At 52.8% G+C, this 27,772-nt stretch overlaps 1 protein-coding gene across 1 annotated transcript in view; it reads right to left on the minus strand.

The window, feature by feature from the left end:
- SHANK3 (SH3 and multiple ankyrin repeat domains 3) overlaps positions 1–27,772 on the minus strand; it is a 324,463-nt gene that overhangs the window by 188,903 nt on the left and 107,788 nt on the right. The window contains exons 12-13 of the mRNA XM_030472062.1: positions 26,080–26,312; positions 21,387–21,431 (exon numbers count right to left, since the gene is read on the minus strand). Coding sequence (XP_030327922.1) covers positions 21,387–21,431; positions 26,080–26,312 — 278 coding nt within the window. The remainder of the gene's footprint in view (positions 1–21,386; positions 21,432–26,079; positions 26,313–27,772) is intronic.

The raw sequence follows: 27,772 nt of genomic DNA on the forward strand, positions 1-27,772 counted from the left end.
TTCTGCCCAATAGTTCCTGAATCACAGAACAGTGGCTGGGACAGAGCCACGGCTGAGTCCAGAAGTGACTGGAACTGCTTGGAACTGGTAAAGAATGAAACCAAGACCAAAGAAGGGGAGCTTGCACAGAAGCATCTCCTGCACTGCCAGAGCACAGCTCAGAATGTCCCCAAGGGAGGAAGGGCCAGGGACACCAACTGCACCATCCCCAGACCCACACTTGGGAAGCAGCCTTTGGTGTGAGAGGACCCGGAACATGCCTCAGCTCCAGAGAAGACAGCGACTTTGCATGGCATTCACACTGCACTGGCAGAGCAAGCAGGGCATTGTCCCCTGACTGCTCCATAGCCCTTGTTTCCCTCTCCTTGTACAGCTGAGTGAGGAGCCACAGCCATTGCTGAGACACTGGGAGGGCAGGAGGTGCTGAGGGAGCATCTGGGAGTGGGTTTGTTGCACCAGAGAGTACATCAGAGGGACGGAGCTGAGCAGGGCCTGGCTAATCATCCCAAGAACATCACAGCCCTGGCAGCAAAGTCCCTGCTCAAGCATTGCTCGAAGAGCAGCTCTGAAACTTGGACTGGAAAGCACATCACCAAGAAAGCCAAGGCCAAACTGTCCTGGGTTTGAGACATGAAAACCAGCTCCAGACTGGGACGTAGCCCCAGGAGGACCTCCAGCATGGCTGCAGCCATCTCCTTGTGGTCTGCATGTCGCTCAGACCCACATTTTGTTGGTAATTCCTCTTTCTGAGGGCTGGAGCAGCTCTGCTCTGGAGCCAGGCTGAGAGAGCTGGGGGGGGGCAGCCTGGAGAAGAGAAGGCTCCTGAAGGGGAGACCTTAGAGCAGCTCCAGCGCCTAAAGGGGCTCCAGGAAACCTGGAGAGGGGCTTTGGACAAGGGATGGAGGGACAGGCCAAGGGGAATGGCTTTAACCTGCCAGAGGGGAGACTGAGATGAGCTCTGAGGCAGAAGCTCTTCCCTGTGAGGGTGCTGAGGCGCTGGCACAGGGCGCCCAGAGAAGCTGTGGCTGCCCCATCCCTGGCAGTGTTCAAGGCCAGGTTGGACACAGGGGCTTGGAGCAACCTGCTCTAGTGGAAGGTGTCCCTGCCCGTGGCAGGGGTTTGGAGCTGGATGAGCTTTAAGGTCCTTTCCAACACAAACCAGGCTGGGATTCATTAAAAGTGTCATTGCCCAAAGACTGATCAAAGACAACTGCAGAGCTGTGTGGCACAAAGGAAAAGATTTCTTCTCAAGGGGCTGGCAGTGTGGGAATGCTGATGTTTTCCATAACAGTGTAGGACACTCAGTCCTGAAGAATGTTTTACCCAAATTCTATGCTATGAATATTTGTCCAGGACATGGTACACCTTCAGGGGGGAGATCTGGAGCTGCTGGAGCTGCAGCCCAAGCCAGCAGAGGTGATGAGGAGGCACCATGAGCACACCAGACCCACTGAGACCATGTCTGTGGCTGCCTGGAGCTGCCAATATCCATCTCCAGGAAGTGAAGAGGGATCTGGGAACAGCTGTGGCCCTGCTTGATATATAGATTTATTTTTCCTTTTCCCTGTTTTGTTTTCCATATTACTGTTTGGATAAAGCAAAATATGAAAGAACGTGAAGGAGAGAAACTCCTCAGCTGGAAACAGACACAACTTTCTGTGTGATGAGCCCCAGGGCAGGAATTTAGGCATCTTGCCTTACGGTGTGTTGCAAACAGATCCATTTTCAGCCACCCCAGACTGCAGGGAGCTTCTCTGTCACTGATGGTGTCCTGGAGAGAGAGCACTTATGCACCTCACCCCATCCCTGGTCACCACCTCTGCTCGAGAGGCAGCACCAAGTGAAGGTTGTGATGAATGTCCCAGCCCTCGAGTCACAGGTCCCTGGTCTTCAGCAGTTAAACCAGCCCTTCTCCCTCACCACCAGACATCAATCACAGATACCTCTTGTACATTAACACTGGGACTGGTGTGTCCAAGCACTGCAGAAGGAGAACCATGCTCCTGGGGCTGCTGCTCAGGGCAGCAGCTTTTTCCATCCCAGTGTTGCAGGTGCTGGGTTGGTCCTTCTCCATGGATGGAGCTGCTGCTACTTCCCCTTTCCAAGCACAGCCCTGCCATGCCGGTGCTCCTGCGAGATTCTGCTTGGGAAAGGGCCCCCCCAGGGAGGAGGAATGTTCGTAACTGAAATGTCCCTGGAACACAAACTGATTCTCAGGTTTGTTCCCTCGGAAGGGAGGATGTGCCTGTGTCAGATGCCAAATCAATGGGATTCTTTGTCACTGATTCCCATTTACTCCACATGTGTATTCCTTAACAAAGGGACCCGCCTCATGTGGCACATCCTCTACCTCACTGCCACCACCAAGTCTGACCAAGGACGCGTGCAGTGACACAGCTCCTGCAGATGTGGTGGCATCCAGCGCTCACCGCAGCAGCAGGGTGACCTTCACACAGGACCTGACATCAGCCCCGGCCATGGTGTTTCCCGGTGCTCCATTTTCAGGATCAGAAGCTTCAGCAAAGACCAGGCTGCAGCAGGTGGCACTGGGACCAGTGGCACTGGGACCAGTGGCACTGGAGATGGACCCACCAGCTTGTCCATCGTCTCTCAGTGTGGCAGTGGCTGTGCAGAAAACACCTTCATTGAGGTTTCCACCACTAACCCCGACCAGCTGAGATCTACCAAAGCTCCTGACAAGCAGCATCTGAAAGGAGCCACATTAACAGGTCCCCTATAGGACAAGGGGTGGTGTGGCCCTTTCTTACTGCCCCTGCTCAGCCAGCACAGGGCTGGACAGCAGAAGTGTTCAGAGTACCAGCACAGATGGTGCAACACTTTTCACCCCCTGGATAACGCAGCATCATGACTTGGGACTAGATGGAAAGCTTGCAGGTGTCATCCCAGAAAAAAAATGGAATGGTGCTTGGGAATATGGAGCAAACACAGCAAAGACCCCTTTTGTTTAAAACGCACAGCTTCTGTGCTGCAAAGTGGCTCCTCAGCTTGCTTAGCACCAGCTTCATCCTGCAGATGAGCTGCTTGCTGAGTGCCGCTCAAGTCTCACAGGGTGAGTTTATTATGGAGCGTCGAGTCTGGGAAGTCAAACCCCAAATCTTGTGCCATAAGGAGTTCTGGTGACAAGCTGTGCATGTGAGCTATAGCTCTGCACAAGGTACAGGGTACAAGCATCCAAGTTTGCAAAAGCAAAGACAACACTGACAGCGTTAAAATGCAGAACCCTGCAGAGATCTAAGGTGCTGAGTAAGCAGTTAAGGCAAATCACTGGATGAGGAGCAGGTCTGGCCAAGTGGGAGGCCCAACCACGGCCACAGAGTCTGGAGAGAAGAGCTGACGTCCTGCTGCGTAAAGCTGGCTCCACTCTGACCAGTCCTGGTGCTGCTCAAAAGAGAGGAGCAAGTCTCATGGCAGAGTAGAATAAAGCTCAGAGAGGGGAAGTGCTGCCAGACAAGGCAAATTACAGAGTGTTCAATCTGGCTGTCACAGGGATGACCAGGTTTGTGAAACACAGGCAAGATCACACACCTTATGGGATACGTGGACACACTGGGAAGGATCCCGTGTTGGAGGCTGCAGAGTCTGTGAAATGGGCAGGAGTGCAAGAGGCAGCTTTGTGGGAGCTGAAGAACAAGACCTGTGCATTAATGGTTTCTGAAATACCCTCAATATCTCATGCAGAAGCCAGACAGGAGCAGGGAGGTAAATCCCACCACATGACAGAGAGAAAAGAGGGATGTGTAGTGATTAGAAACTGGGGAAAACTCTGACAATAGGATTCCCATGCAGGAGAGGCACAGGAAACCTGAGCTAAACCCCAGTGGAAGCCAAGCTGCTGGGATTTAACATGAACAGGTTATAGGAGAGCTTTTAGCTAAAGGGATAGGAAAGCTGGCATATGCAGACAAGCACCTGCTTTTTGGGCTGACTCATGCTGTCAGGGTGAAGCCATAAAGAGAGAGGACAGAAGCTGGCAAAAGTCAGATATAAATCCACGAGGAGCAGTTGCACAAACAGAAACCCCAGACCAGTGCATCTGTTCCTCTGTACCGGAGCTGGAGGTCTGAGAAGTGAGACAGGAGACCCAGAATCCTAGTTTTAATATTGATACAATGGATGCACTGGGAATGCAGTGGAAGAAAGACACAGCAGGAGACATAACACAGAGTGTTCTGAACCAGCACTGGCAGGGAGGAGGTGCCGCAGTGCAAAGATGACTTTGAGCTACATCAGATGAACAAGTGGACTGTGCCAGCAAGGAATGTAGCCTTGCCATGGGCTGATGCTCCAGCAGGAGACATGTGTGGTTAGGACCACACTCCAGGCACCCTGGTGATACCACAGAGCAGTGAGGTCACTGAGCACAGGGGAATGAGACTCACCCCTGAATCCTGCCCAAACAGAGCAAACACCAGACAGGACAGATTGGATTTTAGCACAGCTAGTGGAGCAGCCAGGCAGGGAATGGGCTGCAGGAAGATGCATTCCTGACCTTGCAGTGACCAGGGAACATGCTGTAGCTCATAATCTCATCCATTAAGAGTCATTATGTAACAGTGACCCCAGTACAGCTGCACATAGAAGTGTGTACTGTTGTAGACACAATGGGAGGTGATCAATCAGCTGCCACTGCGCTCAGTTATAGAACAGGGACTCTAAATTCCTAGAAATTCATGTTGGTAATAAAAAACTGAAGAGGACCATTAAAAGTAAAACTTTTGCTGGAGTACTAGAGGCTATTTTAAGACACCTTATTGGATGCTCAGACACATCCTACCTGTTAAGGAAAATAGAAATACATGAAGAATAGCAGGGTATGTAAGGTTATAAGAAGCAAGGAATCGTGGAATGGTTTGGGTTGGAAGGGAGCTTAAAGCTCATCCAGCTCCAAACCCCTGCCATGGGCAGGGACACCTTCCACTAGAGCAGGTTGCTCCAAGCCCCTGTGTCCAACCTGGCCTTGAACACTGCCAGGGATGGGGCAGCCACAGCTTCTCTGTGCCAGCATCTCACCACCCTCTTGTAGCCCCTTTAGGCACTGGAGCTGCTCTAAGGTCTCCCATTAAGGAGCCTTCTCTTCTCCAGGCTGAACCAGCCCAGCTCTCTCAGCCAGAGGTGCTCCAGCCCTCTACCAAAAAGACAAAGTTGTATTTAAATGAGAAACCCTAGGCCAGATCATGCACTATTTTGTTAAATGTTTTGTTAAACACACAACACAACACAAAACTAGAGCTGAGTTAGAATAATAATGTGCAGAAAACCTAAAAACTAGTGTCATTCTTCAGAAACATCCAGAACAGAAAACCTGTCAGGGGCTGAAAAGACAGAAATCTCTGCACTGAGCACAGAAGATGCCAAGTCTGACTCCTCAAGGACTCAAAAGATAAAGGTGCTCCTATGGGAAGAACCTCCCTTGCAGCTCCAGGGGTCAAATTTTACTTCCCAGATCCACACTGATGTATGGCATCATACATCAACTGGTACCTGGTGCCAGCATTGTCTCCCACTTGTGTTAATTTTGCCCTTTTTTGATGCTTAATCCCAGCTCTGTCTCCAGTTCTTCAGGACAAACAAGCCCATTTTCCAGAGCTTTTGTATTAATGAAGAGGGCAGGGACATGGAGTTTAACACAAGGAGGAAACACTGTTTTGCTCGGCTAAGAGACTGAGTGGTGCAGAATGTTACAAATGCCAAGAGCAGACACGGCTTCAAGAAGGGATTAGACAAGCTCATGAGGGATAATCCACTGGTGGTTAATGGAAGTGCTAATGGACAGCCTTCATCTCAGGAGCTGCTGACTGCTGCTCACTGGTAACTCACTCCTCAGCTCCTCGCCATTCGCTCCATGTTGTGCCTTTTCCCTGTGTATGCTCTATCTGCTGCCACTGGGGCAGGATCCGGGGTGCCAGGAAGCCTGCTCCCAGGATGGTCACCCTGTGTCCTGTGGCCCTGCATCAGCCCCGCTCTGCTCTGGCTTCTGTTCATCTTTATCTGAGCATCTGTCACAACGAACAGTGCACAGTATTTTAAGTAAGGTCTTAGGGGATGTTGTACAACAGTGTGAGCACTTGCCTTCACATCAGAACAGACACTGGCCGTCACCTGATTAATAGTGCCAAACATTTCCTTTATTGTTTCTAACAGATAAGGCAACTATGAGCTCACAGAAGAAATTTTCGGGTTTATCTTTTAAATACAGATTTAAAGCTCACTCTTTTATCTTAATTTGAGTTTTCCCATACTTCAGATTCTTCCTAGTATTCCAGTCCTCCTCAGCACCAACTTCATATCCTCAGTAAAGTTCCAGAATGTGCTTCTCATGCCAAGGACACTGGAGGAAAGACTAAAGACCATTCACAAGACCAAAACCTGATTTTTTCCTACTAAACCCCTTCTGCCCCAGCACTTCCCCTTTCAGCTCTTACACATTCCCGTTGCTCTTGCACATTCAGGTCACTGCTTAGTTACCGTCACCTCTGTACCCTGCCATGTTCTCCATGAGGAAAGCCATTCAACATGGGGGGTTATATCCAACATCCACTGTCACCAGACAGATGAGACCTGCTGAGTTCACCTTTACCGCACATGTAGCAAGTATAAATCTAAGAGGGCTTGATTTAAAAATCATAGAATCATAGAATCGTAAGGGTTGGAAAGGACCTTAAGATCATCTAGTTCCAACCCCCCTGCCATGGGCAGGGACACCTTGCCCTAAACCATGTGGCTCAAGGCTTTGTCCAACCTGGCCTTGAACACCGCCAGGGATGGAGCATCCACAACCTCCCTGGGCAACCCATTCCAGTGCCTCACCACCCTCACTGTAAAGAACTTCTTCCTTATATCTAATCTAAACTTCCCCTGTTTAAGTTTGAACCCATTACCCCTTGTCCTACCACTACAGTCCCTAAGGAAGAGTCCCTCCCCAGCATCCTTGTAGACCCCCTTCAGATACTGGAAGGCTGCTATGAGGTCACCACGCAGCCTTCTCTTCTCCAGGCTGAATAGCCCCAACTTCCTCAGCCTGTCTTCATACGGGAGGTGCTCCAGCCCTCTTATCATCCTCGTGGCCTCCTCTGGACTCGCTCCAACAGCTCCATGTCCTTTTTATGTTGAGGACACCAGAACTGTACACAGTACTCCAAGCGAGGTCTCACGAGAGCAGAGTAGAGGGGCAGGATCACCTCCTTCGACCTGCTGGTCACGCTTCTTTTGATGCAGCCCAGGATGCGGTTGGCTTTCTGGGCTGCAAGCGCACACTGCCGGCTCACGTTAAGCTTCTCGTCAACCAACACCCCCAAGTTCTTTTCTGCAGGGCTGCTCTGAATCTCTTCTCTGCCCAGCCTGTAGCAGTGCCTGGGATCGCCCCGACCCAGGTAAAATAAAAGTTAACTAAAAAAAAGTCGATCAAAAAAGTTGCACACGCTCCCTAAAACCTGAATCATGGATTATAAAGGGCAAGCCACCATCAATCATTTATATATATATTATATATGCATATATAAACTTGTGTACATCTTCACAGCGCTGTAAAACATGGATTCGTGTTTTACATGCTCTGGCCAGGCAGGAGGAGACTCCGTCTGTCCCTGATCCCTGTGTGACCGTGCACCAATTCCTTCCGTGTTCTGCATGACTCTGTGGGGCGGGTGACACCAGCAGTGGGAAGAGCAGTGGGAACAGCAGTGGGAAAAGCAGTGCTCCGAGCACAGGACCATGCTCAGACGTGGTGCCAGTGGGGATGTGTCCCAGGAGCACTTCCCCATGGGGTGCAGCAATTGCCCTCATGGCCTCAGCCTTTGTGGAGCCACTTCCCAAAGGTCCAGCTCTCCTGCAGCATGTTTTCTCCTGCTCCAGGCAGGGCATCATCCCCTCCCCACCCATTGCCTTATTCCCCCACCTTCCTTCTCCAGCACCCATGTGCCACTGCCCCGGCTTTCCCTGCACCACATTTTCCAGATTGGAACTTTATACACCCATGCCTCCCCTCCTTGTCCATGCCAGGCTGGAACCTTGGGGTTCAGCAGCCACTTACACCAACCAGTCCCCCCATCCTGATGATGCTCTCGCAGCTCTGACAGCCAGGTATGCCAATTTCTACCCAGATTAGAACAGAACAGAACAGAACCAACTAGATTCTGTGAGGCCACCACTAACCCATGTCACTGAGGGCCTCGGCTATGCAGTATGTGAACACTTCCAGGGACGGTGACTCCACCACTGCCCAGGGCAGCCTGTTCCAGTATGATACCATATTTATGGCAGGTCCCATGGAAGGGTGATTTCTACCACCACCCAACACGCATCTCCCGTACTGCAGGTCTCTGCAGAGGCTCCACAGCAGCCCGTCCCTCCCACTGACCGCAAATCACAAAGAGACAAAAGGCAACAGGGAAACTCAAGCCCCAGTGAAGCCAGCAGCAGCTCTGGCACCCCAGCCACAGCAGAGCTCTCTGCTGCAGTGTCACAGTCATGCCACCCCAAGCAGACCCAGGCACATGTCCAGGTCCCAAGGCAACGATGCTACAGCACTGCACCAGCTACTAAGAAGGAGAAAAATGATTGCTACTGCTGAACCCAGGACAGCACATCAGTCAAGAAAAAGAAAGCCACAGCTCCCAGAGCAACACAGTCAGTCCCGATCAGTGCCCTGATGCCACATGGTAATCCCCATCCTGACACGACCAGCCTGGAGAAGAGAAGCCTCCAGGGAGACCTTAGAGCAGCTCCCAGTGCCTAAAGGGGCTACAAGAAAGCTGAAGAGGGGCTTTGGACAAGGGCCTGTAGGGATAGGACAAGGGGAATGGCTTTAACCTGCCAGAGGGGAGATTGAGATGAGCTCTTATGCAGAAGCTCTTCCCTGTGAGGGTGCTGAGGCGCTGGCACAGGGTGCCCAGAGAAGCTGTGGCTGCCCCATCCCTGGCAGTGTTCAAGGCCAGGCTGGACGGGGCTTGGAGCAACCTGCTCTAGTGGAAGGTGTCCCTGCCTGTGGCAGGGGGCTAGAGCTGGAGGATCTTTAAGGTCCCTTCAACCCAAACCAGTCTGGGGTTCTATGATTTTGGGGATGCCACAAGCCACCTGTGGCCAGCCCGTGTCCTCCTGCACTGGCAGCCACTGCGGTCCAGCTCCGAGCAGTAACCGGTGCTCGCACCATCTCCTTCAGGCAGAGCTTTGGGACCTGCAGCAGTGATCAGGGCTCATGGGGCCTCTTAGGGAAAGGCTGAGGGACAATAATTTCCCTGTTCAAGGAATTCGCCATGGCTGGGTGCACGACAAGAGCTGCTTTGCCATGTGCGGCAGCGCTGCAGATCAGTTTAGTACAGGAAGTGAGGCAGAATGCCATCTTCAATTGCAAGTACATGGGGAATTTAGATAAGCAGATTATAAATATACAAACTGGAATTTAACTGAGGGGAGAAGATGTTGCTTATCAGCAGCTGTAATTCTTCAAGTGGATTGTCACCATAGTATCTATTCTTTGTCTTTGACTAAGCCTCAGATTTTGGTGTGATAAATTCAGTGACTGCCAAGGCTGTTTCCTCACCCAAACACCATGGACTACAAGTCTACAAACCACTTCAGCCCTGGACCCTTCCCCTCCACAAGATCCCCCCGTAAAGCTGGGAAGCTGGTATACAGACCAGGCGTGAGTCTAAACAGCAAAGCTGGAATCACTGCAGGTACCAGCAAGTTATCTGCCAGCACAACTGATACCCTATGAATTATACCTCACCCCAGCAGTCAAATTAGCCAGCAGCAAAATAACTGGATTTAAGGCTGTCAGAAAACATTACTTCACTGAAGTGCCTGAGCTGAAGAGCGTGTCAGCCCTTGTTCTCTATGGGGATGGTAAATGAGCAAACACTGCGCTCCGCTCGCCGCAGTCCTGGGCACATGGGTTTGCAGGATATGCAGTTATTCATTTGGGGATAAAAAGGGGAAATTAGAACTGCACCTTTAAGAAATGTGAAAGAACATTTGAATGAAATATAATTTAACATATTCCAATAATAAAAACTCTGCTGGAGTATATTAGGCAACTGGAAAGGGGATCTGATTGAATTTTAGACCAGGTTCTTGAATATGTGAATCAGATTAGGAGGACGAGTTGATGGAAAGAGTGAGATGTGCCTGGCAGCCAGCGTGCAAGAGGATCTTAGGGCATGTAAATACCTTAAATGAAACTCTAGGAGAAAGACAAGGGGACTTTGGAGTTTCCATTTCGTTTTCCTCCTGGTGAAGTAGTCCACAACAACCCACAGGTGACCATAAGCTGCAGCAGGTATGTTCCACCTAGAAGAGGGATGTGGCTGAGCCATGCCTGGGGAAGTGCTGGAGCAACACGAGAGCAGACTCAGGTCACAGGGATGGGAGAAACCATAGCACAGCAGAGGACACAAGGAGCCATTTCCACAGAGCTGGAGTCAGTCTGAAGGCAGCGGTGGGGCAGGGGCTGAGGGCAAGGTCACGGCAGTGCCTACAGAGATGGTCTTCAGCTTGTCCAGCGAATGTGCAAATTCTCAGGCCCTTGATACAATCTGAGCAGCTCTGTGCAAGAATGCTGCAGGACAAACCGACTCCTTACCTGCCACTACTGCCACAAGCTGCAAGCTAAGAGACATGCAGGACCAGGAAAGGTAACTGCTCCCCTCTGTGAGTCCCCAGGCTTCCATGAAGGGATGCGCCCTCAGTGCTCTTGAGCTTCAGGAAACCTCCAGCCTGTTCGAGGTGGGTTAGGAAAGGGCTGACACTGACACTGACCCAACCTATGCCCCTGGCAGCCTTCAGCCACTGGAGAAACAGGACCTGGTGGAGCCAGAACAGGCAGGCTGGGGCACGGCACTGAGCTGACAGACCAAGGCCACCTTCCATCTCCAGCTCGCCCAAAGACCCCTGGGGCTGGCTGGGGCAAGGATCAGCAAGTGACTGCAGGAGAGGGGGAGTGAAGCCAAGGCAGATCCCTCTGTAGAGGTATGACCGAGACCACAACAGCATTTAGAGACTGATTTAGAGACTGCCATTTACAAATAAACATAAAACTACAAACCCTGATTTTTCTAATCACTGCCAGCATGCAAAATCAGAATTCATTCCCTCTGAAGCACCCACTGTCACCTATTTGCTTCACTGCTAACACCCATGTAAAATATGAGCTTTCTATAATGCTGGGGCTCTTTAAAAGCATCACGTCTACACAAAGAATATATTGCCACCATTTTTCCTTCATCTTGCCTCATTTCAAAAATTCTGGTCCATTTTAACTGAAACTGAGCCAGAAGCAATGAAAAACCTGGGAAATTTCAGGCTGGAAGGGATTTGAACAGAAAGATTAAAACCAGCTGAAAGGAATCCTTTACTACGAGCAGCCCAGCTCAGTAAATGCCACCAGCGAGACTGCTACCCACCATGAAGTAATAGCTCCATAAATGGGGAACAACAGCACGTTACAGCAGCTGAGATTGCTGCCTGGTGTCAGCAGTGCTGAGTTCCAGCAGTATTAGCAATTTCATGCCAGGCCATAATGCGTGCTCCTATTTGGGATGCAGATCCCATAGCTTGGGAGCCTTATAAAAATGTGTAATAAATGCTGCATCACTGAAATGACAACGATGATCCGATCAGTGCTTCAGTACAGGGTCATTCCACATGGATCACAGCAGAGAGCTCCGGGGGTCCCTTGGCAGCCTTACAGGGAGATTTCTGCTCACTGGTTATGAGCCACATAAACATTAAACCAAGACATAACATTCTGAAAACATCAGACATTTTGGGCTTGAAGCTCAGCCTCATAAAGGGCACCTCTCACCACCCTGGTCCCTCCTGAGAGCCTGCCTCAGGAGCAGTAGAGGTGCCCTGGAGGTGCTGGGTGCAGCAGTGCCAGCGCCATGCCCAGCCCCCGCCGCGATGGGAAGCGGGTGGCTGTGCATGCCATGAAGCAGCAAGAACTTCGGAGAAGCTGCAGCTGATGTCCTGGAGGTGTAACCAATGACCCTCCCAAAACAGCACCTCACTCAAGAGCTTGCACTGTCCCAACCAGAGCCAAACCAGGGCTGATTCCTAGGCAGGGAGACAAGAATTCCAATGCCAAAATCTCCAAGTCCCTGGAGAGGGACTTTTGACCTGTAGGGACAGGACAAGGGGAATGGCTTTAACCTGCCAGAGGGGAGATTGAGATGAGCTCTTAGGCAGAAGTTCTTCCCTGTGAGGGTGCTGAGGTGCTGGCACAGGGTGCCCAGGGAAGCTGTGGCTGCCCCATCCCTGGCAGTGTTCAAGGCCGGTGTTCAACCTGGTCTAGTTGAAGGTGTCCTTGCCCATGGCAGGGGTTTGGAGCTGGACGAGCTTTGAGGTCCCTCCCAACACAAACCAGTCTGGGATTCTGTGGTTCTGTGAAAATGAGCCTATGAAGAAGGAGGTGCTTAATCATTCTGGTCTTGCATTACCACATTTGTTTGGGAGAAGCACGTAAAAAGTGGGATTATCATAAAACCATGGAATGGTTTGGGTTGGAAGGGCATCTGTTTCCTGCTCTGAGACTTCAGTGATGCAGTTTGGATTCAGACCTGAAGCCCAGCCTGCACGCTCACCGGTGGGAGGCCGGGTTAATTCAGAAGGTATAAATCCCTGCAGCACAAGCCAGAACAGCCTGCCCACACACAGGCAGGTTTCTACTCCTGCCTAGAAATTCCCACACCACCTGACAGGAGCTGTAACATCCCTGATGTAACTCCTGTGAGCAGCACTCCTCATACCGTGGCCAGCAGCATCCGTGTGTGCTGGACACAGGCTGCTCCTGCCCAGGGAGCTCCGCAGGCTCCTGATGGGCAGCAATGATTTCCTTTACAGCTCAGCATTCCAATGCTCTTTGTGCCCTGAGTCAGCCCTGAGCCAGTGTCAGCTTTAAACACTCTGCACTGGCAACACTGAACCCATCCACTGATTCCCTGCACCACACGCAGCATTCCTGTGCCTCGCCCGGGCAGCCGGCTCAATGCGTCTCTGTGCTCCCTGCTGAGGAGCACAGTCAGTATTGACAGACCCAGCTCTGCCTGTTCATCTGTCACCTGTAAATGAATGTGCATCTGCTCACACCTACAGAACAGCGGCACTGGGGGAAACACGAGGGGAATCACTGTGGGCAGGGCACATGGGGAACGGGAGCCTCCATCCTGCTCCGAAGAGACAACCAGTTCTATGGCTCCTCCAAACAAATCATAGAATCATAGAATGGTTCGTGTTGGAAGGGACCTTAAAGCTCATCCAGTTCCAACTCACTGCCACGGGCAGGGACACCTTCCACTAGAGCAGGTTGCTCCAAGCCCCTGTGTCCAACCTGGCCTTGAACACTGCCAGGGATGGGGCAGCCACAGCTTCTCTGGGCACCCTGTGCCAGCACCTCAGCACCCTCACAGGGAAGAGCTTCTGCCTGAGATCTAACCTGAACTTCCCCTGTTTCAGTTTAAACCCATCACCCCTTGTCCTATCACTACAGTCCCTATGAAGAGTCCCTCTCTGGCATCCAATAGTCATACTAAATCACATCTTCCTTCTTTAATCCCATTCTTTCCAACCTCTCTGCATACAAGACCATCTCCAGGCCTCACTAATTCAGAGCATTCATCTCTGCCTTCTCCCCACACGGATCTGTTCATTGCTGGTTGCCCAATACCGCTCACCATACACACACCAGACCGTGCCATCACATATGCAAAGGCACCAGGATATTGTTGCTGCTGTTCCTGTGCTACCTCTTGCGCTGCCAAATGCCTGTTTAATCCTGGCAGTACCTGCAGAGCACGCAGAGCCTCCCCGAGGTGGCTGCAACGACATCTGGGCTCCAGCCCAGCACTCACCAGCACCAGCAGGTACAGCACTGAGAAGGACAGCACTGAAATGGCACAGACAGTGTGAAGGGCAGTGGACAACAAAGACAGGCAGCAGGAGGTGAAGGTGAAAAGTTACTACAGGAGGGCTGAGGGACATCACCTGCAGCTCCTCAAAGACAGGAGCAAAGAACAGTGAGTCTGCCATCTCCTATCACCCAGAGACTCCCCAGTGGGAAGCACTCAGAGATCACAGCTGGATGACGCTGGAGAGAAGCGAAGAATTGTTGTACTAACATATTTGGGGAAAGCAGCTGGATGCACAGAGAACATGTGAGAAGCCACAAGTTGACGGTTGGGACACATCACTATCCAGAAAACACATCACTGGAACCAGCCCAGCACTGGGGCACCACATCGGAGCTTACAACCCTGCAGTGTGATTGCTGCAGCGCTGCTTCCCTCCTGGCAAACCTTCACCTGGGACACCCGGGACAGCATTGCCCAGGGCAGCATCACCCGGGACAGCATTGCCTGGGACAGCATCGCCTGGGACAGCATCACCTGGACAGCATCATCCGGGACAGCGTCACCCGCGACAGCATTGCCCAGGACAGCATCGCCCGGGACAGCATGGCCCAGGACACCATCACCCAGGGCAGCGTCACCCGGGACAGCATCGCCCGGGACAGCGTCACCTCTGGCAGCATCACCCAGCACAGCATCGCCTGGGACAGCATCGCCCAGGACACTGTCATCCGGGGCAGCGTCACCCCGGGCAGCATCACCCGGGACACCATTGCTCGGGACAGCGTCACCCCGGGCAGCATCACCCGGGACAGCATCGCCTGGGACAGCATTGCTCGGGACAGCGTCACCCGGGACAGCATCGCCTGGGACAGCATTGCCCGGGACAGCATCACCCGGGGCAGCACCACTCAGGACAGCATCAGCCAGGATAGCATCGCCCAGGACAGCTTTGCCTGGCACAGCATCACTTGGGGCAGCATCACCTGGGGCAGCGTCACCTCGGGCAATGTCACCCGGGACAGCATCACCTAGGACAGCATCACCCAGGACAGCATCACTTGGGACAGCATCACCCCCAGATCTGCTCTGCACTGCCATCTGCTCCCAAGACCCTGCGAGGAGATGTGGCTGCTCAGCATCACACACTCGCCCACACTCCGGGCACTGCCCTCGCTGCTCAGAGCCACACAGCCACTCACATCCTGCCAGGAACACACAGTGATGCCAAACTCACCCCAGGTGTTCCGAGGACATCCCCTCCCCGAAGCTGCACAAGCACAGAGGAACACTGAGAGGCATCTCATGGGCATGGGGAGAGCAGCAGCTCCTGTTCTGTTAACAGTGGGGGTGAGCAACTCACAGTGAGACCCTGCAGCTGCAGGCAGAGACCTCTTGAAAGGGAAAGAAAAGGGAAGGCAAAAAAAAAGATAAGAAAAGAGAAAAAGAGAGGAGAAGAGGAGAGGAGAGATTAAAACAATTGGAAGAGGAATTAAAGAGCCCTAAGCAGATGTATTCTGTGGATTGAAAAGCTTATCTGGCAAAGGCACACCCCAGCAATGGTCTGGGATTGGTGCACCAGGAAGGATGCCAGCAGCCCTCTGGCACAGCCAGAACACCCACAGAACACCCAAGGCTGACACAGGCAACGTGCCCAGTGGGTACCCCCCATCACAGGGGGTGGACTCCCCAAGTAGGTCCATGGGGTGGTCCTGGGAACACATCCTCCTCATGTGCAGGCTGATGGCAAATGACAAGTGTAAATCACAGGCCATGAATCACAACAAGCACGGAACACAGCGATGGTGTGAAACGGAGCCACGGGGGTTGCAGGGAGCAGCTGCGTGTGAAGGAACCACATTTCCTTCTGGTAGGTTTAAATGTCTCCCGATTTCAGCATCACTTCCCCTTCCCCACACAAACCCGTCCACCCGCAGCCATGGCTGCAGACCCTCAACCGCGCTGCTGCCCCTCTCGTGTCCTCTGCGAGCAGGGCTGCCCACTCCAGCCCACAGTGTCCCACCAAGCAGCAGAATGGCCTTGTCGTGGTGCTGACACCATTTTCTACCCCATTTTATACATCCTGCTGTTTTGTTCTGTATTTCAATGAGTGAGTCCTCGGAAAGAGCAGAGATGTTTCACGGTGGCACTGACACAGAGCAGTGGGATTGCAGCTCATTTGAAATCCAGCACGATGGAGCAACTGGCTGGATTTCCTCCTCGCAGGACGAATTACCTGAATTTATCAACAAACTCCACCTGCCTTTCACATCCTAGTTTCCTCTAGCACAAAATAACTAAAGCTGGGCCCAGCAATGAGGAGACACAGAGCAAGGGGGGCCCCAGGACCAGCTCTGGAGCCCCAGAGCCCCAGGCTGTCCTGAGTCAGGAGTCTGGAAGACACTGATTGCTGCTGCCTGTTCTTGGGCTGCAGGGCAGGAGTCAGGAGCAGACGTCACCTCCAGCTCGGATGAAAGCAGGGACTGGCACACTGCTCTCCAAGGCTGTGAGCCCAACCTCAACAGCAGCGTGAGGGTTTGCTGCTGTCACTGCAGCAGTCATTCTTAACACAGGTCACTTCTTTTCTCTTAGATGAAGTTGATGGCACTGCTCTGCATCACACCCCTAAGTGCTTGCTGCCCATATTAACCTCACATGAGAGGAAACTCCGGGAAAGCTCTCAAAGCCCTCGAGCATCAGCTGCAGTCAGTGGTCTGCTTTGCTTTACTCTCTGTTTCCCCACTCCCATTCCCCATTTGGCCTTTGCTCCTCATCTCCATCATCATTCTGCTGCTCGCAGCCCTGTGCTATGAGAAAGATCAAAAAGCTGGGGCGGGGGGAAAGCCACTCTTAATATTTTGTTTGTACATCATTGTGACATTTATAATGTAAGGTTTTAATGGTTTGGACTGGTGAAACTGAAACCCCTTGGTACACATCCCATTGCAGTTTAAGCTCTTCTCCCCTCCTGTACCCAGTACCTGCTAAACATGAACATGTTGCGTGACACCACCAACACTTGCCATCACAGTGCTCTTCTCAAGAGGACAGTTACTCTTCCCAAACCCCCATGTGCCTGTCCAGCTCAGGGGGAGAGGGCAGGAAATGAATTCAGCTTTGGAATACTCTTGCCCTGGGACCTCACCTTGGCGGAAGACGTTGGATACCACCAGCGTCACTTTGCTCTCGGCAGCCCATGCTGTCTTCCCCAAACCCAGATTCCACTCCCAGTGGTCCCTTTACTCTGGGATAGTCTCCTAGACCAGATCCGCTGCATTATTGGCGCTCTCCTCTTCCAAAGGTCCTGCCTCGTGCAGCTCTGCCTGGACCATGCAGTGCTTCCCACAGCATCCTCACAGAGATCATTCTGCTTTTGATTTTTCGGCCTTTCTGATGAATTCTTGTTGTCTCCCTGAAATCCCTCTTCTGAAGCTGGCACAGCGAGTGCTTCCAGCATCTCACCCTCCTCAAGATGCTGAGCCCAGTAAACCTGTTGTCATTCCCTGCTCCAGGTTTCACTGGGAGGTGACACAGGCAGCACCAGTGTGATGTGCGGATCAGCGCAGCCACTCCTCAGATGTGCTCCAGAGGCAGAAGTCCCCAGGGAATTGCTGATGGAGCATGAGCCACACCCAGAGCTCCTGGCCTGGGATACACCTCCACAGGGCTCCCAGCATTCAGCCCTTCTGCACCGCCAGGCTCCCATTCCCACCCCCAGGACAGGGGTTGGTCTCCATGGCAGCTCTGGATCACCTCAGCCATTCAAACTCCTCAGATTCCACCAAACCTTCCCAAGTACTGGTCTAACCCCCACACACTGCTCCAACCATCCCAGATGTCATCTCCTCTTCTACCTGTCAGATCAGATGTAATGCTGACCCGTCCTATCTCCTCACCCTACCATCATGCCAAGACCTTTCTCCACTGCTGGGTGCCCCAGTCCACCCGGAACAAAACAGCTCTCCAGGAGGGTCCTGCAAACTGCCACATTTCAGGAATCCTGCAGCATAGTTCAGACACGAAATGCAGTGTTTTACTGAAGAGGATGTGTGAAGCCCTTTCGGAATGCTCTCCTGTTTATCCGGGTGCTGAGCTCCTTTGCTGCAAGAGCCGTGTGGATCGTGGTGCTCGCTGAACCACTGCAGGATTCAGCAGGGATTTCGTAAGAACACCCCAGCAAAAGCTGGGATCATCCCAATGAGGGGCCCTGCAGTCCCGGAGGCAGGGCAGGCACCTGCACCCCAGCACAGTGTTCTGACGGGCATCTCCACTATCTGATCGAGTCCCATTTTAATTCTGCCCAACTGAAATAAATATTCCTGAAGCTTCCTGGTATCCCAGACTGACAGCAGATATTCTTATGGGAATGCTGAGGCAAACAGAAAAGCTATTAGAGAGACAAACGCGCCTGGCAGGGAGGTGATCTCACTTGGATATTGCTTACACTCCCTCCTGGTGCAGCAGAACTTCAGGCGTGTTTGTCCTGGTTCCTGGTTCTGGAGGTGTGGAGGGAGCAGCACGGTGCAGGGATGTCTGTGGTGCGGGTGGTCACTCACACGTTCAAGGTGAGACTCTGTCCTGAGGAGACGTTCTGCTGGAGCAGGTTCCTCTTCTGCAGTGGGTGGGTGGTGGAGGGGAGCTGGCTCCGGGTGCACACAGGGTCTGCGGTGGGGCTCCATGCACAGGGCACATTCCCAGGGGACTCCGGCACCCACCAGCAGGATACGGATCCCAGAGCTGCCAGGCAAGCCCTGGGCATGAGGCAGTTCCCAGAGCCCACCAGGCACCAGCACCAGCTCAGGACCAGCCCCCTCAGCCAAGGGGCTGCCCCAGCCAGGCTTCCTGCATCCGCTTGACTCAGCCCCATCCAGAGCCTGACCCTGCCTGGGGCAGCCGGAGCCCTCGACAGGGGCAGGAGCACACATGGGGGCCCTTCCAGCTGTGTTACCAACAAGCTTTTGGAGCCCAGTTTTCTCTTTTAGATGGAAAAGCTGGATCAGATGACCTCCAGATGTACCTTCCAACTTCAATGACTCTCCAAGCCTGTAACCACTTGGCAAACACCCCATATTTCCTGCACAAGGTCTCCAACTCCAGTCTGATAACTCCATCTCTGGTCTCCTCACCATGCATTTCTCCACAAAGCGCTGTCCATCTAACTGCTTACTGGTGAAGTTGTCTTGGACTGGAGCGTCACACGAGCAGCAAGAGATCCCCCGCCTATGCTCTTCACTCTCCCACCCTAAACCAGACCATCATACCCAAGGTGCTGGGCATGGCGCTGGCATTGCGGCAAGCAGCACAGAAGGACCATAAGCAGCCTAGTGACCCCGGGAGCACCCAGAGAAGTGGTGGCCCTTGCACCACCCACCTTCAGGATCCTCCCCCACCATCTAATTCTGAGGAGCTGCTGTAGGGGGACCAAGGCTACGGCTGAGATGAGGAGGGGCTTCAGATCAGCAGCTGATCAGGGGCTTCAGATCAGCCAAGCTGCAAACCAAGGCGCAGAGGAGGGAATGGAACAAATTGTGGTAATTTCTTCTCAACTTCCTGATGAAGGCAGAACAAATGAAGCAGATCTCACCCTTCCCAAAGCCAGGAAGGGAAAACAAACCATCTAAGGCTTTTAATAAATAAATATATTGTGTGACTTGGTACTTGGGACAAAGATCTCATTCACACTGTTGAGGAATAAAAGGGCTTGGGAGTAGTGAATCAGTTAATACCGTTAAAAGTAATAATACAAAAAAGAGGTATTGGGACAAGGCATTTATTTTATTAAACCCCCCAAGGAGAGGTCAAGAATATTAGAAATCAAGTCCCCAGGTTCCAGTTGATGCAATAACCACAGTTTTAGCAATTTCAGAGGAAGGATGTTTGTTCAAGGTGGAAAAGTGCCAAAGCTCGTCAGGGTTAGTGCTAGAAAAGGATGTTCTCTGCAGTCACCTGCTGAAGAGCATGGAGCTCCCTGCAGTTCTTATGAGAGAATGTGTCTGAGCAGGACTCTGCAGCCAGCCACGCAGCAGCAAAGCACATCCCCGGTCACAGAGATGCTCATGGGTAGGACCAAAGGAGGAAGTATTTCAGTGTGGGGAAAATAATCCCTGTTTCCTCAGCATGTGTCCTGTTCTTTAGGCACATGCCAGGGGCAGCCAACAGACAAGATACCAGCCTTGGCAGATGCCCATTCTGAGCCAGTGCAGTGCCCTGTGTTATGCCCCTCTGACGCAGCCTTATGGGGCTTAGGGATGATCATAGAATCACAGACTGTTTTGGGTTGGGAGGGAGCTTAAAGCTCCTCCAGTTCCAACCCCCTGCCACGGGCAGGGACACCTTCCACTAGAGCAGGTTGCTCCAAGCCCCATCCAACCTGGCCTTGAACGCTGGCAAGGATGGGCTAAGAAGAGACTGCATTTATCCAGCGACCTGCTGGGGAGGATGAGGACACTGCCTGCCCAGCAAGCTCCTGGATGATATTCACGACAATTAATTTTTATAGCCATTTTTTTATAGCCAAGGTGCAGAAAACAGCCATAGAAGCTCTTCTAGCACTTTGATTCCAAGTGGCTGGAAATGTGAAGGCAGAGGTAATGTTGGCAGGAACAACCATGAGATGATAAGTGTTTGGCACTTCTTAGGAAGAAAGTGAGAAAGACCAGCAAAATATGAGCAATGCATTTTGAGGCCAAACTCCAGCCGTTGTTGACTATTGGAGGCAGGGTTACACGAAAGGGCAGCCCAGGGTGGGACAGAGGTGGGCCTCCGGAGGTTAAAACCCCAAACTACTACATGATGGGGAAGGCAAAGGAAAACAGACTTCAGACCTACCCCAACATGGAAGATGCATAAGCAGTGAAGTAAGAAACATAAGACAGTCATTGACTTGGAATACACTGCATGGACTGCAGTTCCAGACTGCACTGGAAAACAGGAGTGTTCGCTATGGACACACGTGAAGGAAAAGCACAAGCCAAAAAAAGCAAACTTGTGGACAGCACAAGCATGAGAGGAAATGCCACCATGGAGGGAAGCAGTTTAATACACTGACAGCAAGAAGAAGATCCCAGAAATTGCTGGTACTTGTTGGTGCTCCTTTGGCTAACTGCAGAGAGCAAAAGCTTTCCGTGGATGCAGCTAGAAAAACCTATGTGCTTAATACTTGCTTGTCTTTAAATCAGAGATCAACCACAAGATTTCAGAGGCAGAGAGTTAAGATCCTACCTGGAAACCAGGAGCAGAAATTAATTAAGAACATTTGGATGTGCCTGACTACACATTGGGAAGGAAGTTTAAGAACAGATTAAAGCAATTGAAGAACACCTTAGGTCATCTTTGAAGGCTCATGTTATATAGAGTGCATCCAAAAGGGTGGAAAATAGCAAATGGTCAAACAGGGGGGAGAAGAAGAGCTAAAGAAACACCATCACAATGGAAAACAACATCAGAACAAATAACAAGCTGAAGTGTTTGTACCTGCCTGGAAGGAAGCAACGCAGCAACAGGCTGAAGGGATTTGTCAAGTACAGAGGGTGAGAGGAGCAGCTGCACACCTCGGCCTTGGCTGGGCTCCTCCTGGCCCCACACATGCTCCGAGACCACCCAGCTGTGGGGCAGAGAATGACCCCTGATGCCTCCCCATGGAGAAGTACCCAGGGGCTGGGCACGGGGCTGACCCAGGTCGGCATCTCCTTCAGCAAAACCAATGATGGAGTGGAGAAGACCTGTCAAATCTACTGGCACTCCAAAGGGGCAGCAAAACATCCCAAAGAACAGGATCCTGATAACCTCAAGGTACTAAATCTACACAGGAATCATCAACTGCACAAGGATTCGGATAGGGAAACACTGGTAATGTGGTACGGCTTGAGGGGGATAAGCTGTGGAGGCTATCACACGCTGAGTGTGAGTCACACATCACAGCACAGAGCACAGGGTGAGCAGCTATCAACCACAGCCCGGGAAACACAGAGCAAAACTCCACTGCTCTGCAAAGTGCCTGCTCCAGCACTGCGCCGCCGGGAAGCACTGGGACAGCGAAGCCTGGAGAGGAGTCACGGCAGGAGCTTGGAGAAGATGGACCTTTGGGAAGGGTGAGGTAATGAGGGCTTAACAACCAGCAGAGGAGATGACACCAAGGAAAATGTGGCAAGTGTTCTTCAGTGTGTGCAAGACTCCTGTGAGGGGGAAGTGAGGGAGCTCCTCGCTGCACCTATGTGGAGCAAACATGGCAAAGCAAACTAGAGGAAGAACTGCTCAGATCAGATATTAGAAAACTTCCTAGTGGTGAGGACAGGGAGAGGCAGGAGTGAGGGAAACGTTGGGCCCATCCATCACAGGGGTTCCCAGGAACAGGCAGGGTGAGCACAGTGGAGGTCTGTCGGTTAGACCCTTCCCACTGCTCCTCCCTGGACCTCTGATGCTCCCCAGCACAACTGGGGGGTTCAGAGCCAACTGCATCAGCAACAGCCACCCCTAGGGCTCACTCCCTGCAGTCGGTTGTTAGCACCATAGCAGCCGGCCACCAACAGGCATGTGGGGACAGGGTGAAAGGCTCACCCAAACCTTGCTGGGGTGGATTAACCTCCAGCATCACCCAGGTCCTTCACACCAGGCTCCTTGGAACCCTGCCTGCCCCATTTGCGAGGCTTTTGACCATGGTCCATCCCTTGTTGCAGGGACGGGAATACTCTCAAATATTCTCAAGTACTTCTGAGTTCTATGGGAGTAGGAATTCCATTATGAAAATAAATAGACAATTGCCTATTTCCATAGATGCTTTTCACAGCAATGGTGATGACCTGGTGAGGGCCCACAGTTCCCTCTTGCTGACCTGTTCATCTGCCCTAGAACTGCACTCACCAATGGGAGAAACAAGGATTCTGACCTTACTATCTAGCATTCCAGCAACTTGGATTGCACGTATCAGCTAAGGACCATGGTCCATCCCTTGCTGCAGGGATGCACCATGGCCAAGAGCCCCCCAGATGGGACAGACAGGGCTCCAAGGAGCCTGGAGTCCACCCTGGGCTTGCACCCCCCAGCCCTGCTCCGGGGTCAGACCTGTGCTCCCACAAGGGGAGCCCATGGGAGGACTCAGCCACCAGAACCATTAGTGTAGCTGAAGTCAAGGGAGAAACATGGACAAGAAACAGCTCCTGCATCCAGCAGGGCTGAGCACCAGCGCCGAGGCTGCCCGACACAGCACAAGGGGCTGCTGAGCATCGCTGCCGGACGAGCCGAGATGCCAACGCTGAGCTCGTGCTCATTTACATTCCCTTTGCCATCCGGAATACATCTGCAAAACAATCAGAGTTTTGCTTTGAATTCCGCCTGCAGAAGAAAGAATTTTGGGGTAACATTTGCAGGCACTACACTTTCCTGATATGTACTCTAATAAAAATCTGACCCAGAATCAATTTTTCTGCACGACTTCTGGAGGAAGATGTGTGAGAACTCCACATGTTTATGGATGCGATGCCTTGTCACTTAGCACACAGTGAAGGCTTTCTTGTTGGAAAATGAAACATCCCTGGGATGGGAGCCCTCAGTGATAGGGATCACTGCACTGCTCCTCCCCAGCCCTGCAGGACACAGCAGCTCTGTTAAAGCAACACAACCCCACTGGGAACAGACCAGGTGGGTGAAAAGGCCAAAAAGGAGTGAAAGAAACACCGAGTCACACAAAATGCTGCTGTTAATGAGCTGCTCTGAGCCCTGGTGAGCACAGAGAGTCGCACTGAACAGCAGCGCTGCGAGCGGGCGGTGTGTCACTTAGAGTGTCACAGAGTCACAGCGTGGGTTGGGTTGGAAGGGACCTTAAAACTCATCTAGTTCCAACTCGCTGCACCCACTGCACCCAGCTGCTGACCACTGCACCCAGCTGCTGACCACTGCGCCCCACTGCTAACCACTGCAGCCAGTTGCTGACCACTGCACCCCACTGCTGACCACTGCACCCAGCTGCTGACCACTGCACCTGCTGCTGACCATTGCACCTGCTGCTGACCACTGCACCCAGCTGCTGACCAGTTCACCCCACTGCTGACCACTGCACCCAGCTGCTGACCACTGTATCTTGCAGCAGCACGAGAGACCCACTTGTACATCCCCCTTGTGCTGCTGCTCATGGCAGACCCCAAACCCCTGATGTCTCCAGCCCAGCCATGATCCTGCTCTCCCCTCCCTGGGAACTGCCTGGCTGGGAATGACTTAACCCTTCCCACTGCCCTGCTCCTGCTTCGCCATCAGCTGCTCCAGGTCATTGTGGGAACACTTCCCAAACCTCTGATTACAGAAGCCCACAGTATTCTTTTCAGCCACACCAGCCTCCTAATGCACTGTGCTGTGGCTTCAGCAGGTTCCAAGGGGGTGAATTCCTGAGCTAACTGCAGGGAGTGGAAAACCCACTGGTTTGTACTGGTTTCAGCGTGCTTCCCATTCCTCTCACTGCACACTCCTGTCTCCTCGTGCCATGAAACAGGCAGAGGTTCCCCCTTTCCCTCAGCCAAGAATACAGCATTTTCAATGTTTTTAACATACTTCCTCTATTCCTCTCGTTTCTAAGGTAACGATCCTGCTCCTCCAAACGTCTCTTCAGACCAGACATTCCTTTTCTCTCATTCCTGACCATGTCCACGGCATCTCCAAACCCTTCAGCTCCCACTGCTCCTGCTGACAGGCAGTGCCCAGCCTGGGCTGCAGCACCCAGAGATGTCATCACTGATTCTGACCGAGGCATTAGACTGTTTTCTGTATGACCGTCCATCAGCCATCACACTTGGGTCATCCAACAGCGCTGTATCCTGTGCTCAAGCTGCCACTGAGCAGAGGCCTCTGCTGAGCTGTTTAGAATCATCTGGCAACTTTTCTGGAGTTAAACTATAATTAAGAATCTTCACAACTACTTCACTGGGTCATTTTTTTCTCCTCCAGTAGCTATTTTACATTTATCTTCATTATTTTTTATTCACTGACATGTTTCTTTTCCCCCAAATTATTTAGGTTGCCTCAAAGGGCCTCTGAGCTGTTCCTGCTCTGGAGCTAGTGTAAATAGCTGCCATCTGCAGACTGACTCTTCAATGCTTAAATCCATTTGGCCATTAGTAAACAGAACTACAAGCCAGAGCTGGTGCGCACGCTCCAAACTCCTGCTCCGGCCTCACGATACCGGAGGGTCTCATTAGTCCTCTCTGAGCAGACATCACTTCACATCCTCCATGGCTGTGGTTGGTCTGTTCTCTCCACTAACAGCAAAGCCTGACCCCAGTCGTCACCAAAGGGACCCTCGGCCACAAAGACTCTCCACAGCACCTCATAGAGTCATAGACTGGTTTGTATTGGAAGGGACCTTAAGGCTCATCCAGTTCCAACCCCCTGCCATGGGCAGGGACACCTCCCAGCACAACCAGCACATGGGATTTTCTGGGCTCAAGCACACAGACTTCAGCTATCTGAGAGGAGCAGCAGCCATGCTTCTGGATCAAGCGGGTGCCCATGCCTGGATCCCAGCCGCAGACAAGTACCAGCAGTGGTGAGCAGTGTCAGAGCTGACCTTTGCACTGCACACGGCCAGCAAGTGATAGGAAGCAGCAGGAGGACGTGAGGTCCATATCGCTCCCAATACCTACAGTCCACCACAATCACACAATGCACAGGGAAGGCTCCTGCACTGCTCGGTGGGTTGGGTGAGGGTACCCATCAGTCACTCTGGACCTGATGGGTCCAGCAGAGTAAAGCCACTACCATGGCCCATTGGCAGAACATTGATAACCGTGATCACCATGATCACTGATCAGGTGGGACACCAGTATTAGGTGTTGGCTCATCCGCAATGTGCCACCTCGGAGCGTTGGTTTTCAAGATGCATCATTGTCATAGCAACGAGGCGTTGATGTACTCACCACTTACCTAAAATGCGCGATTAGAGCGAGGGCTGGGAGATCGAGGAGCTTGAGCCCTCGGTGCCTGAGCCAGAGCAACATACAGACAGGAGGACATGGGGCTTCCATGGGCTCCACCAGCCTCCCTGCTCCCCACCCAGAGTCCCACGGTGGCTCCAGTGGGTCCCACGGCACACACCGGTGATGGCATGGAGCCGCCTCCCCCCAGCCCCTCACCTGGCCTTGCCGCGGCTGCTCCTGCGGAGCGAGGGCATGTCGGCCTCCTTCTCCTCCTGCACGCGCTGCAGGGACGGAGAGCGGCTGTGTGCACTGCGGACGCTGCCGGAGCTCCCCACGCTGCCATCCGCGGCCGCTGCCGCCGCCTCCTGCATCTGCGCCAGCAGCTGCGGCGGGAGGCTGCGCAGCGACGGCACCGGCGAGTAGGACGCCCGGCTCTCGGCCTTCAGGTTGTTGTCGCTGGCCGAGCGCTGCAGCACGCGCGGGGAGGACAGGCCGCCCGCGCCCAGCAGCCGCCGTCGCTTCGTGTAGCTGGGCGTCTCTCTGAAAGGCACTGCAGAGAGGGGAAAGGACATTAGAGACCACAGCACAGCACAGAGCTGGCGCTGCGCCGCCATGGCCGGAGTGGAACATGGCAGCAAGGCAGCAGGGCTGGGAAAGCACGTGGAGGCAGGCTGGGAGGGCAGGAATGGCCAGGACAGATGAGGATGTAGCTCCGCCTGCTTCCAGCCCCTCTCCCTGCAGCGAGGACACGGGGCAGGCAAGCCCAACGTGGCACATTGGCATGGGGAGGGGTTGGACGTGTCATCTCAGGAAGCATCAAGGAGCATTGCCAGAGGGCGAGGCAGTGCCAGCAACAGCACTCAGAGAGGTACAGCGCCACCAGTGGGACCGCTGTGAGCCCAGCTCCAGCTCCACCCCAGCTCGGAGGTGGAGACACACACACAGGACATCGATACCAGCAGTAACCCCTTGTCCACCACTTCTTCTGATTTAGAGACACAAAAGGCCTAAATCAGAGGATCACAGAATCCCAGACTGGTTTGTGTTGGAAGGGACCTTAAAGCTCATCCAGTCCCAACCCCCTGCCACGGGCAGGGACACCTTCCACTAGAGCAGGTTGCTCCGAACCCCTGTGTCCAACCTGGCCTTGAACACTGCCAGGGATGGGGCAGCCACAGCTTTTCTGGGCACCCTGTGCCAGCGCCTCAGCGCCCTCACAGGGAAGAGAAGAATGTGCAGCTCCAGGCAGGCGCCAGCTTCCAAGCATGTGAAGCCTAGAAGATACAACTCCCTGAATAAACCACCAGCGACTCCCGGCCCTGCCTGACCCTCACCCAACCCTCGGGAGTGTGTGGAAGAAATGGACCTCATGAAGCCACCTGAAGATGCAAATTCCTGCCTCAGGCTGGAGCTCTGTAGAGGGAGAAGGAGTGGACATGGGGAGTGCAACATGGTTGGAAGGGTGAAGGGCTCTGCTGTGGAGCTGCAGCACCACAGACCTCAGGTCAGGAAGAATGTATGTTCCTAAATTTTAATGAACCCATTTCCATCCTGAAGCTTAAGATGCTTCAGTTTGTCTGACATGTGCCAGTGTCCAGCGGGAGCCTGAGTCAACAACATCCACCCATTTCTGGTGCAAACATAGTGGCAGAAGCAAGGGGACAGGTAGAGCACACAGAGGACCCCTTTGCTGCTCAAAGGCATGCTCAGACATGCCATGATCCTGCTAACGGGGGCCCACCAGCCCCATACACATTCAGGACTCCCACAGCTTCACCCTTCCAAGGCCACGTACCCCACAGCAACCTGCACAAAAGCACATGAGCCCTGAACATGCTCCAGTGGCCACCATCAAGGGGCTGCAGAGGATGGGAGCAGCCAGGGCTCTGGGCAGGACACTGCCCCACGTTGAACAAAGCCTCAACCTGTGTCAGCCTTGGCCAAACACCCTGAAGGCACTTCCCAGCCATGTTGTGCGAAGCATTTGGAATATTTTAGGCTCAAAGTACA

This window comes from Strigops habroptila, chromosome 3 (genome assembly GCF_004027225.2).
Source record: "Strigops habroptila isolate Jane chromosome 3, bStrHab1.2.pri, whole genome shotgun sequence".
Lineage (NCBI taxonomy): Eukaryota > Metazoa > Chordata > Aves > Psittaciformes > Psittacidae > Strigops > Strigops habroptila.